At 41.7% G+C, this 13833-nt stretch overlaps 1 protein-coding gene across 2 annotated transcripts in view; it reads left to right on the plus strand.

Moving 5' to 3' along the window:
- The window catches only part of Il18rap (interleukin 18 receptor accessory protein), a 32942-nt gene that overhangs the window by 5866 nt on the left and 13243 nt on the right, over positions 1-13833 (plus strand). For both annotated transcript variants that reach the window (XM_031367338.1, XM_031367339.1), the window contains exons 3-7: positions 1279-1442; positions 1860-2181; positions 2270-2453; positions 8705-8855; positions 13334-13399. In XM_031367338.1, coding sequence (XP_031223198.1) covers positions 1373-1442; positions 1860-2181; positions 2270-2453; positions 8705-8855; positions 13334-13399 — 793 coding nt within the window. In that variant the 5' untranslated portion in view covers positions 1279-1372. The remainder of the gene's footprint in view (positions 1-1278; positions 1443-1859; positions 2182-2269; positions 2454-8704; positions 8856-13333; positions 13400-13833) is intronic.

The raw sequence follows: 13833 nt of genomic DNA on the forward strand, positions 1-13833 counted from the left end.
CTGCTGCTGATGTGCACTGCTGCTTATGTGCGCTGCTGCTGATGTGCACTGCTGCTGATGTGCACTGCAGCTGATGTGCACTGATGTTGATGTGCAGTGCTGCTCATGTGTGTTGCTGCTCAGGTGTGCTGATGCTCATGTGCACTAATACTGATGATGTGCATTGCTGCTCATGTGCACTGTATGCACTGCTGATCATGTCTGCTGATGCTCATGTGCGCTGATGCTCATGTGCACTTCTTTAGCGTGTTCTACTATTGCATTTCTCTACACTCTTCAGCTGTCCTATCATCCTCTCAATGACCACCCAGCTTATCCTTCTGTTTGAATAGTGTTTAATATTTGCTGACCGGACTTTTCTCATTCAGTACGTTGCATAAAGCAGATGATTCTTGTCTACTATTTTATCCCACTCTTTCTTCATCCTGAGATGTTCATCCCCTTACTCTAATTACCCACTCTTAGCTGCCACAGAAAATGGATGATCACCCCAATTCCTTGGCAGTTTCTGACATTCACAGAAAAATCTATCCTCCAAATTTAATCTTTTTAATGTCAGCTTATACAATAGTGCCCTACAAATAAACATTTTATTTTCAGCTCAAAATTACATGCTCATCAAATTTATACTTTCCAAATTCCTATGTTCATTGCTTATAAATTATTTAAAGTTTTCTATAGTCACTTTCTCTACAGAGGAGACAAATACTGTGAATCCAGCTCAGGTCTAATTTTCAATTTTATGGACACATGCTCTTTCCTTTTATATCTGAAAGTATCACAGTGATTCATTCAAGTCACAAGCTCTTACCCCTATTTATCTAATAGATAATTTTAAATTATGGTTTAATAACTTAGATACTCTGAGGTTTTATACATAGGAGTTTAATCACTAACTTCCCTAAGTGTGAAGAATCTGTGGTTTTCATATAAACCAGTCAATCTTTTCAGGAGGAAAGCATTATTTTTCCAAACTACTAATAGAAATAGACAATAGATGAGAGCATTATAAGAAAAAAGAAGAATTCCATGAAGAGAATTGTTCAGAGGATACACCAGGGCCTCTGTAATGCCCTCAGGGGGCCCTGGATCTGAGATGTGAATCCTTTGTATGTGCTAGAAATGACACATGGAAGAAGCTGCTTCATGCCTCTGAAAATACCTACGTAGACTCTGGGCTTCTGAGGGCCTTTTGGGTGGGATGTGTTCTTTCAGAGTTTCCTGTGTGACTTTAAGCTTGGCCACAGGTTTTGATTTCTCCATTTCCTATTTTATAAGTGAAGAGGATGCCAGAGAAAGAGGTTTGCCTCTCTACACACTCCACACTGGTGCTGAGAAGTCACTGAAGCCATGACAGGAGCAAAGGAGAATCATGCTCTGTTTGGGCTGGGTGTTTCTTTGGTTTGTCGCAGGAGAGAAGACGACAGGATTTAATCATTCAGGTATGGGTTTTCTTCTGCATATTAACACTGCGAGTCTTGTGGTCAGAGTCTGAAATGACAGATGATCTGATACATCAGCAGGCTGATCTATTAGTACACAGCATCTTCTCACTGTTAAAGGGGGGAGGAGGAGAGTTTCAGGTTAGGGCTGCTTTTAGCAGATAATATACCCCTGGGGGATCCCAGCGACCACAGCTGGGTGCTCACTGGGACATCTGAAAAGGAGTAGATGATTCTATTACTTATGGCAAATTAAGACAAGCCCACTGAGAGGTGATCAGAACATGAAGCATTTTCATCTATGAAATGGACATAGAAAGCTTAGCTGTTGGTTATATTGAGTCTATTCATAATATAAATGGAAATTCCACCTTCTAACATGATTCTCTGTGTTGTTTCATTTGCTGTAATTTTCAGCTTGTGCTACCAAAAAACTTCTGTGGACATATTCTGCGAGGGGTGCAGAGAACTTTGTCCTATTTTGTGATTTACAAGAGCTTCAGAACCAAAAATTCTCCCATATAAGTCAACTGTCACCAACACAAGGTCCTGCTCACAAACCTTGCAGTGGCAGTCAGGAGAACCTATCTGATGTCCAGTGGTACATGCAACCTTGGAGTGGAAGTCCACTAGAGGAGATCACTAGAAACTCTCCTCATATGCAAAACAAAGGCATGCTGCATATATTGCCCCCACAGATGAACAGCATTTGGTCATATATTTGTAGACCCAGAATTAGGTATGTCCTAAAATCATCCCAGTCTGAAAATATTCTAAACTTTTCTGTTACCTAGACAAGTGCTGACAGGACCTTCTCTATCTCTTAGGAGGCCACAGGATGTCACCTGTTGTATCAAGACAGTCCTAGAAGTTAAGCCTCAGAAAAATGTGTCCTGTGGAAACACGGCACATGATGAACAAGTCCTACTTCTTGGTAGTACTGGCTCCATTCATTGTCCCAGTCTCAGCTGCCAAAGTGATATACAGAGTCCAGAGATGACCTGGTACAAGGTATGGATGGGTTTTCTAAAACTGGTGTAAGAGCATTGTTTTATGGTACTATCTTTATGGGTGTTTTCTAGAAACATGAGTTAGAGAGCCTGAGGCACAGAGCTATATAAGGGCTGGACTGTGCCTGAGCAAAAGACCTATGTTTTAAAGTGATTTTGTCCTTATGTAGGGTATAGCTTGCTATTCAGGTCAATAGTCACCCTTTGGGTCAGTGTCAGAGGAAAAGTCAATATGTAAGAATATCATGGTCTGATAGGGCACAAACAGGTGTCTGTATACTCAGGAGAGGGGAATTCATTGTTCCTGCCTTAGGGAACAACAGGCAATGCTAAGGGAGAGGATGGGAACTCCCTATAAGTAAGTCTTAAGGGATATGGGAGTGGAGTAGTTTCTACAGGGGAGGACATTGAAGAAAAAGCAAGTTACCATGTGACCAGTGACTTGGGCAAAGCTCGTGGGAGTGGTGGGATGCTGAGAGAAAGGGCACAAGAGAAAGTTTATAATGATGTTGACTAAACTGGTAAGCAAATATTAAGAGCAAAAACATTTCATGTTTTCACCGTGGTATGGTTTTTCCAAGTGCTTGCCCACCTGTGAATGCCCATCCAATGGAGCCTTATTGGTGGAACACCTCCTCCAACAAGGCCACACCACCTAATCCTTCCCAAATAGTTCCACTGGCTGGGGACCATGCATTCAAATACATTATCTTATGGGGCCATTCTCATTCCAACTGCTGCACCTAGGAACTTCTGAATATATCATGTCTTCTCATTTGGGCCTATAGGATTCCTGTTGATAGCTGTGTTTATGTGCTGTGGTGGTTTGAATATGCTTGGCTCAGGGAGTGGCACTATTAGAAGTGGCCTTGCTGGAGTGGGTGTGGCCTTCTTGGAGGAAGTGTGTCACTTTGGGGGTAGGGCTTTGAGACCCTCTTCCTAGCTGTCTGTGAGATAGTCTTCTCCTGATTGCCTTCAGAACAAGATGTAGAACTCTCAGCTCTTTCCTCAGCACCATGTTCTGCTTGGATGCTGCCATGCTTACTGCCATGATGACAATGGTCTGAACCTCTGAACCTGTAAGACAGCCCTAATTAAATGTTGTCCTTTATAGCATAACAGTTGCTTTGGTTATAGAGTCTGTCAAAGAGGTGAAACACTAAGACAGAAGTTGGTACCAGGTACTGAGGTATTGCTGTAATCGTCCTGACCATGCTTTTGTTTGGAGAATTGTGACTTTTGGAACTTTGGAAGGCAGTGGAAAGCTTTAAGTGAGGCTTAATTGGCCGTTCTATCAGAAATATGGAAGGTATTGGTGTTGAGGGTGATTTGAACTGTGTAGACCTGGCCTGAGAGGTTTCAGAGGAGAAGAATACTATATGACCTAGAGACTGATTTTGTGATAGTCTGGTGAAGAATGTGACTGCTTTTTGCCATTGCCCTGAGGCTAAGGTAAAGAGATTTCAATTAATTGCATTAACAAAGGAAATCTCAGAAAAGCCCAGCATAGACTTTGTCCTCTGGTTCACTCTTATGAAGAGCATTTTGATAAAGCACACAGCAAGCTTCAAAAGAAAAGATATAAAATTGGTTCAAGAAATAAAGGGGTACCAGGAAGTGAAAAGGAGCTGAATCTTGTGTTCAAGGAGAAAAACAGATTAAGGGGATGATGATCTCAGGGCAAGATCTAGCCAGCTCAGCTTATAGCTTGTGTTTGCAGTTGAACAGACACCCTGACCAAAGCAACTCTTATAAAGGGCAACAGTTAGTTGGGGCTGGCTTACAGATCAGGGGTTTAGTCCATTATCATCATGGCAGGAATCATGGCAGCATCCAGGCAGTCATGATGTTGGAGAAGGAGTTGAGAGTTCTACATCTTGTTCTGAAGACAAACAGAAGACTGTCTCACAGACAGCTAGAAGGAGGATCTCAAAACCTCACCCCAAAGTGACACACCCACTCCAACCAGGCCACACCCACTCCAACAAGGCCAAACCCCTAATAGTGCCACTCCCTGGGCCAAGCATATTCAAACCCCCACACCATTCTTTTTCGTAAGAAGTATGACCAGATAGTTTGAGGAGTATTCTCAATTGTGTGTCTAGGATTAGAGTTTGTAACCCATGTTCCTAACTTTATGATCACTCCTGTTAGATTCTGACACATTGGTTTTAGCTCCTTATTCTGTATTAAGAAACTTGGGGTTTTGATTTTATAATTCTATAACACAGTGTAGTAGGTATCATTCTCAGAGTTTTGAAGCTGATAGATTAAACATGACCATGTGATTCTTTTAAAGATGATTTTATTTTTTATTGAAAATAGATATTTTACATACCACATATTCTGATTATGGGTTCCCCTTTCCCAACTCCTCCCAGGTCACCCTACCCAGCCCCTATCCACCCAAATCCATACCCCATCTTTCTTCTTCATTACAAAGCAAATAGGCAACTATAAAACCAAACAAACAGAATAGGACAAACATACAGATGCAAATACACACACACACTGGCACACACAGAAATCCCTTAAAAACACAAAATCCTAAATTGTAATATAACAACAACAACAACAAAAACCTGTAAGATCAAAAAAAAAAAGTGTGGGGAGGAGGGAGGAATACTGAGCAAGCTTGAATGACAGCTTTTTCTCTCAGCTGTGTGTTCTGGAGAATGTTTCCAGCTGCACATTGTCATCTCCGGAGGTATTACTGTTCAGTTATTTGAAAAGGCACCCACATGTCCTATTATTCAGCTTATAAGTATCTTATTGTTTAACAGGGAGATCATGAAAGTATTACCCAAATTACACCATAGAGTAAAGATCGAATGTACTTACTATAGTGCCTTGAGCCTCTAATTTAAGTTATCAAATACGCAGGAAAATTAGATGACTTTCATATGCTTGTAGTTAGTGAACACAAGCTGGCTGATATTAACCATTACCTCCTTTCCAGCTGCTCATACACCATCTGTTCAATGATTTACTCAATATGTTGGCTGGAAACTGACATTGGACCCATAATTTAAAATGTTTGGTTTATTAATTGCCATGGATTATATTAAAATGAATATTACTATAGAACTGAAGCATAAGTTTAGCATTATCAGGTGATTCGAGCAAGAGGTTGTACAAGGGTTCTTACTTGGAAAGAATAACATCACAACAGAGATGGAGTAAGGAACCAATTCAGTGCAAGATTGGCAAACTGCTCAGTGTGATAGAAGTAGGGTTCTTGCATGGTATAAACCTCACTGGATTGGATTTAAAAACTGTGGGTTGCTCATGTTCATGCCAGCAGGGATGAAACCCTGCCGGCATGTTTGAACTTTCCTGTTGTGCGTTCTGATCCACAGAACTAACAATGAGGAGAGAATGAAGGGAGGAGATACTCTTACGGAAGAAGAGGAATAATCAAATGCTTTGACAAGGGACAAGTTAAAGAGGCAATCATAATATTTTCAAATTTGTGGGCTCAAAATAATTCATGATGTTTATCAAGTTGTAGACAGTAAAGACTGGTTCAATCATAGATAGCAAAGATAAGATCTGCTTAAATCTGGACATGATGATGATGGTGAGTAGACATTTTAAGTCCATCAAGGAGAACAGGCTAAAAATATAGTCCCAGGAAGTCCCCCAGAACAGGTGGGAGAAGCCCAGATAGAAAGCACCATTCCTAGATAAGTCTACACTTTTGGGGTGCTCCCTAGTCCTGTGCTGCCCAGTAGTAAAGCTTCTGGATAGAACATTACAAAATCACAATGATTGCTCTCTCACTAGGAATGATTTTGTTCTTCTTACACATACCCCTAACATCTGGTTTTCGCTTGAGGAATGAAAACCAGATGTTAGATAGAAAGAATTTAGGACCCCCAACTCTCCACACAGGCCATGCTGTAGATGTTCCCCCTTTGTACTTTTATTTTCTACCACTACTCCTCTGAGCACAACACAGTACTTTCGGCAGGCATCTCTGCCTCTCCTTCCTGTGGGACTTTCATGTGACTGATGAGTTTCACATCTCTCCCCATGTTTTGTTGACATTTCTTTTGAGTTTCATTTCACAAAGTCTTTTAATGACACTCACTAAGCCATTTCCACTATCTATATAGAGGAACAGGTCTATTTGGCTACCATCTATACTGAATGGACCAACTAGGGTCTTTCTTAGTGATGGTGCATTGTGTCATCACTCCATCAGATTAGCAGGAGATTTACTGCCCACAGTGTACTCTTTGCTCTGTGTATGCTCTTAGTGGGTTCTCTAAAGCTTTATAGCTGGACTTTTCTTCTTATTCACTTCTGGAGTGTTCTTGATCTTCACAATCACCTGATAAATATTTAAGCTGTCTCTGCCGCGTGCCCTGACTTTTCCTCCTGTCTTGTAACTACTCTCTATGACCAGGGTTGGCCCTCTCAGGCTCTTTGAAATCCTGGGAGAAGTTCTTTGTTGGGCCACAGGAACTGCCCCAGACACTTGGAGGAGGGGGAATTCCTGCTTCTTCTACCTGTGAGAAGGCCAGTGGAAGGGAAATCCCTCAAGCAGTAAATATGACTCTTAGTCAGAAAAAGGATGTTTGATATTCAGTTCTTCATTTACCAGGCATACTTGTGTTAGTTTTAAATTCTAAAATACTTGTCTTCTCATTTGTAAAATAAATAGAGATGAAATCCACGTGAATCCCAAGCCAGAGATTCCTTTGGACAAGTGATAGGTCATATGGAGAAGAAACAGAGAGGTGGTTCAAGAGAGAGGCACTCTGAGAGGAATTGTCCTTTAGGCGAGAACCTTACTAGGGAAGTTAGTAAAACCACAGACTACACTCTCCATCAGTCTCCTAAGGCAATGCAAAGTGTCCTTTCCTAAAGGTTTCTGAGGGAGGTAGTGTGCCCTACACCAGGAGGAAGTGGGGATATTTGGCCCCTGAGAGAGCTGAGAGAAGATGAAGACTGAGGTCAGTCACCACAGCTGACCTGGCGTGTAAGGCAGTGGCATCTGGGAGGTTTGTGATCTAATGACAACCACATGGAGTCATGAGGAAGAGAGAGTTTTGCAGTCTCTGTAGAGGTCGGACTCTCCCCAGTTTGTTGTCTCTGCGTTCTCCTTTCTTTAAATTACAATTTTAAAAGATCTACTCTCGATGCTCATGGGAAAGTGGAAGGTCACGTGTCATAGAAGCATCCTATACAGAGTTAGGCTGCAGGAGTTTGGACAGTGGTGATAAATCTTTCCATGGGTATTGACTGAACCCCCACAGTTCCCTAAAAACTCTGGTGATAGGAAGGTGGTTATAATAATCTTTACTTCAGACTCCAAGAACTCCACAGCCAGCTGTAGACATTTTTCTCAAAATGTCCTATCACATGACTCTCCCATTTTAAAAACGTTTCTTGATTCGGGCTTTTCTAAATTCACATCTCCTTAAGGAAGCCGTTTATTAGAGAAACAAAGATCAAACACATTCTGAGTCCACCTTGGGCTTCTTAGCCCTCTTTCCCGTACCCAAGCTTTACTTTACATGTCCTAAGGTGGCATTGATTTTTAATTGGTTCCCCTGCATTCTTCACAACTCTACTCAGACTCAAGGAGGTAGCTCTGTTTTATGTGAACCGAGATCTGCTGCTGCCAAGCGCCCCCTGAGCACCCTGTGTGATATGATAGAAAAGCTCACAACTAAGAGCCTGGAGGCTCAGTGTCTGTTGGGTGAGGGGATTCATGTTTACTCCCTATCATGTCTCCATGTCACACTTGCTTCTACTCTTGTTCCTTCCTACCAACTTGCTTCCTAGGGCCAATGACTATTTTTAACAACTCTAGACTAGATGTACCCATAGCATCCTTACTGTAGAAAGGTAGTGCTTGTAACAGCTGATTGACTCCAAGCCTCTGAAGATGTAAAATGGCAGTTCTGCTGGGAGCAAGCAATGATTTTGTTTTCATAATCTGAGTACTGTTGAAGCTGTGGCTGGAGTTGCAGCCTGTCCAGAGTTGCAGCTCTGGGAAAAGCAGGGATCCCATAGAGCATGATCCTCCAGGGAAAGACAGGTGTGTAAAGGAGTCAAAACCCAGAATGAAACCAGATCAGTCTGTGAGGGACTACAGGAATCGAGTGAAGGATTCTAAGAGACATCTTCTTGTTTGACCCTAAGTTCAGAGTTTCTGAAGTTTTTTCTGTGTGTGAGACGATTATCAATAAGAACTCTGAGGCTACAGAAGGATGTTTAATTTGTTATCTTCTGGTTTAGGATGGAAAACTACTTCCCGAGCATAAGAAAAATCCAATTGAAATGGAAGATATTTATGATTTTCATCAAGGCTTGTATGTATGTGATTACACTCAGTCAGATAATGTGAGTTCCTGGACAGTCCGAGCTGTGGTTCAAGTGAGAACCATTGGTAAGTGACTTTTTCTTAACTCTTGTTAACCAGTGAAAATCATCTTTATTTGGTTAAGTGATTATTTTCCTTTAGATTAAAAAAAGAGACAGTCACACACTGGCAACTGTTAAAGGGTTGCATGCTGGCAAACCCAGTGTCTCCATCAACTAAGGTTTTATAACCCAGAGAGGCTCAGCTCTGGGTCATGTTCATCTTGAGGTGGATATCTATTCCTTTCTCTCTGGTTTAAGTTTTGCAATAAATTTAAATATGCATTAGATATATTCTCCATGAAGCATTAAGTGATATCCATGTACCTGTTTAAAGTGTGTTAATGTTTTTTCACATGTTTAAAATTTTGTGTATTTCTTTTAAGAAAAGGAACATCATTGCTACAGCTTGAGCTCTGTGCCCCATCTACTTCTCATGAGGCATTGAAAAATTATAGACTACCTTTCTAATGCAGTGACTCTTTCATATGGTTCCCTGTGTGGTAGTGAGCCACAACCATAAAATGATTTTGTTGCTATTTTGTAACTGTAATTTTGCTACTGTTATGGATTGTAATGTAAATACCTGTGTTTTCCAATAGTTGTAGGCCACCCCTGTAAACCCTAAAGGCATCTTGACCCACAGGTTGAGAACCCCTGGTTTAGATTAAATTTATACTTTTTGTGTTTTTTCCATACACGCATGCATCTATTGATAAAATACAATACTTCCTTTTGCATCTTAAACACACACTATTATACTAAGAAGATGTTTTACAGTTGGCACCCCTTATTCATGATGAACAAAATTTAAATATTCCTAAATAATATTGGGGGCCATGAGACTTTCTTAGGTATCAAGTAGTGCTTTTACTTCCTCCCCCCTAACTTATTCTTCCCCAACTAACAAAACATCAAATGTCTCACCCTATATTTTTTACCTTTTGGATTGAATCTTCTCTGGCTCCTCCCTTGTGTCTTTTTCACCAGCTCTACAAATAATGGCCTAGTCAAATGGTAATTATAAATTATTAAGTCTTATATTCTGGGGTCAAAACATAACAGAATTAGTCATTGATGCTTTGTTCCAAAGGACAATAGAGTAGTTGACTTATTTCTTAGTGAAAACATTAATGGAGTTTATTCCTGGTTTTCTTACTGCAAGGTGTAGTCCAGTGGGTGTACATCAAGATACAGCCCAGTTGGGGTGCATCAAGACACAGTCCAGTTGGGATAGATTAATATTGAGACATATCTGTTTATTTCCAGGCCTTTGCCCTTTTCATGGCTTTATCATATATGGGAGTCCTCCTTAGAAGAGAGATTCTATGCACAGACAATACTGGCATCACTTTCTCTCACAAGTGATGTGCGAATGTTCTTATATGCAGATATCACAAGTTCCTAACTTCTCAGTAGTAGAATTTACTTTCCTCTCTCATTTGAAGGTCTACTTCATCTACAGTGGTCATTCCTGTCTTGTCTGCCATGCTTGATCCTTATCTAATTATTTCTCCCTGCACGCCCACAGAACAGACGCCAAATGTGTGTGTGTTAACTTTGGATTAAGAATCAGTCCTCTGACCTCTCAGAAATGACTGTTATGGGTCAAAGAGATAGCAAACAGGAGGTTACCACCCAGTGCTAAAGGAGAGGAAGGAGCAGAGGGCACAGATAAGGTCCGAGTCTTAGTTAGGGTTTTACTGCTGTGAACAGACACCATGACCAAGGCAAGTCTTATAAAGGACAGCACTTAATTGGGGCTGGCTAACAGATTCAGAGGTTCAGTCCAGTATCATCAAGGTGGAAACTTGGCAGCAAATAGGCAGGCTTGGTACAGGAGGAATTGAGAGTTCTACATCTTCATCTGAAGGCTGCTAGCAGAATACTGACTCCCAGGCAGCTAGGACAAGGGTAGTAAAAACCATGCCCACAATGACACACCTACTCCAACAAGGCCACACCTCCCAACAATGCTGCTTCCTGGGCCAAGCATATACAAACCATCATAGTCCACCAGGTCCAACATTGGTGACCCACATCCAAGTCAGAGCCCTGGGAAAACAAAAGTGAGCACCCGTGTTCATTTCATTAGGAAGAGAAGAGTGTGTGGTGCCGTTTATTGTAGTGTCAGTAGCAGAAACGCCACTCATGTCCAGGATTCATGAGAAAACACCATACATAGGAGGGAGAGAAGACCAGAGAACAGGAATCATCAGGTGCGGTTGGGGTCTGATGACAGGGCCCGCTTCATCTTTGAAGCTGGTTTCAAGTTTTTGGTTCACTTTTTTGTCTGTGTGTGGAGATTTTTGTTTGTTTGTTCATTTGTTTCCTTATTTGAGTAAAGGTTTCTCTGTGTATACCAGGGTAGAATAATTCACACATAGCCTAAGTTGGCCTCAAACTTGTTATCTCTTGCCTCAGCCTCCTCAGTGCTGGGGTTATAGACCTGTGCGACCACATCTGACAAGTTTGAAGTTTTTATTCAAGGGACAATAGAGACCACTCAGAATTGCAATGCATAATCACTTTGACTAACATGAAGAAGTCACATTTTTTAGAGTAAGTTTGTAGGCAGGGAAGACATGGTTAATTCAGGCAGTTGCCAGGAGGGACATGACAAGGGACATGGGATTGGAAGAAATGAATGGTAAAAATATATAGGAGATGATTCCATGAGAATGTAGGGCCTGGGAATAGAAGAAGCCAAGGATGAGAGTCAGGACTGCATTGTCTTCTACTGATAGTGGGCAAGGTGGGAGTCAGTGCAGTAAGCAAGCATAACAGATGGTGAAGATACCCCAGGAGGCAGAGGGAACAGTTACTGAGTCAATGGAGCACCATGTGTTTTACAAAATGAATGAAGAGAAGAAAGAACACACACTCAAATTTTCTGTGGGGGTACATCAGTAAATGCTAGCACTGTTTAATAAGAATGGAGGACAGAAAGGAGATGCTAATTTGGAAGGACTCCAATCATAACGTTGCAATAAAGAGGGTTATTGGATCAATGATGGAGATTTCAGGGCTGGAGATGAGAGTCTGAGAATGGCCAAGTCAAGGAGCAGGTTCCAGAGCCCCTGAAGCACTTCCAACATGTGTAAAAGAGGGTGAAGCAGTAAGATCTTCATGAAACATACCCTGGTTGGTGAATGTCCATGGGAAGAAGAGTTTGTGGTGTGCTAGCGAAATACCTTTGGAGGTCAATACTTCCAGGAGGAGGATTGTGTGAGTCGTGTGTGTGCTGATGACTCAAGAGAATTGGGGTAAGTGAGGAAGACTGTGAGGACTGAGAGTGAGGAAGCCCATGAGAACTGAGAGCCAAGGTGCTGTGGTAGAGACCAAGGCTTTTCATGGGTGATAGAACACCTTCAAGAGAAAGCAGAGCAATGGAGGTGCAGTTGGAACTTTGGAAGGTAAAGGGCAAGTAGAACCAGAGGCTAGATGCACCGTGCCTTCGTTCTAAAGTAAACCGTGAGTTGAAGGTTTGCTGGGTGGATGGTCTGGAAACTCTGTTCCTTGGTCAGGTTCTTACTCTTGGCTAGTGATTCAGCCAAATGGCAACAAGAAGAAATCTTTCTGTAGGAGACATAGATGGAGGTTCGAGTCTGCAGTGAACAGGACTGACCTGGAGACCATTTACCACAGGAAATGCAGATTCATGCAGAACTAGTTTTTACCTAACATCTGTAGTCTGGTGTACCAGTCATTTCATGGGCAAGTTTTTGTGTATGTGTGTGCCTATATGTGTGTGTGCGTGAAGGAAACCGGCCCGCAGTTTCACTTCATACCGTGGGTTATTCACGAACTGGGGAAGTCGAGATTCTGTGGAAATAAGCGGGTTAAGAGAGAGAAGAAGCGACACCAAGAAAGGATGCTTATCAAGGTGTAATCTTTACTTAGTGAAACGGGATATTTATACTTGAGGTGAAACAGTCATGTCTTTTAGCACATAAGTGAGAACAGGAATCGAGCATATCAAAGCGAGGACTCCAGGCAGGATGTGTGCATGTGAAAAGGTGCGTGTGCACATGTGTGTTTGTAGGTCAGAGTACAAACTTGGGTTTTACTTCTCAGGTATAACCCATCAGTTTCTGCGGAAACAGAATTTCACACTGCCCTGGAACTTGTCATGTAAGCCAAACTGTCTAATCAGGGAGCCCCAGGTGTCTGTGTGACTCTACTTAACACACTAGAATTACAAGCATGCTAACCATGCCCATGGGGGAGAGGGCAATATTTTGAGAGTTTCATGGATCAAACTCAGCAGCTTGTGCTATTGTATGTGCTGTGTCAACTGAGCTATCTCCCCAGCCCTGAAGAAGCAACCTTCTGAGTAGAAATCTCAATTCTGAGATTTATGCATTCTGGGTAAAATTTAAAAAAATGAAAGTCAAAAAGAGCACCAACATCTTATATCAGTGCTGATGTAATAGCTCCAAATCTTCAGTGAGCAGGCCTTCAGACTTCTCAATGAAAAGGGTGAATTTTGTTTTCAACTTTCAGATAAGGACATCAATGTGAAGCCAGACATTCTGGATCCCATTACAGACACATTGGACGTAGAGCTTGGTAAGCTACTTGGTTATTACCATCCCTGGATGACCCTGTGCTTCAGAGTATGACATGAAGAGTGATTAGACTTTTGAGCTAGAGTATTTGCTGTGTACCTTCACTTGGCCCCGATGAGTTTTGTTACCCCTAAGGGTTTCTTAATTCTGAGCCTCAGTCATCAGCTTTGCTCCTCACTATGCATCCTGATCTTCCTTTGAGGTTGCATGAAGAAACATATTCTAAGTGCCTGGTGAGTTAAAGAAGATGAACTGGTTTTATGTTTTAGATGCATAGGTTTCCATTTAGGTAATGGTGTATGAATTTACCAAGCTGGCATTGACCCCTGTGAATATGACTCTTGGGCTAGTCCTTAAGACAATTACAGAAAAATACTTCAACTCTTGCTCAAATGTGTTCCAAAATGGTGCCTTCTTCTGGATAGAGGAGACATT

Source organism: Mastomys coucha, unplaced genomic scaffold, assembly GCF_008632895.1.
Source record: "Mastomys coucha isolate ucsf_1 unplaced genomic scaffold, UCSF_Mcou_1 pScaffold14, whole genome shotgun sequence".
In the NCBI taxonomy this organism is placed as follows: Eukaryota; Metazoa; Chordata; class Mammalia; order Rodentia; family Muridae; genus Mastomys; species Mastomys coucha.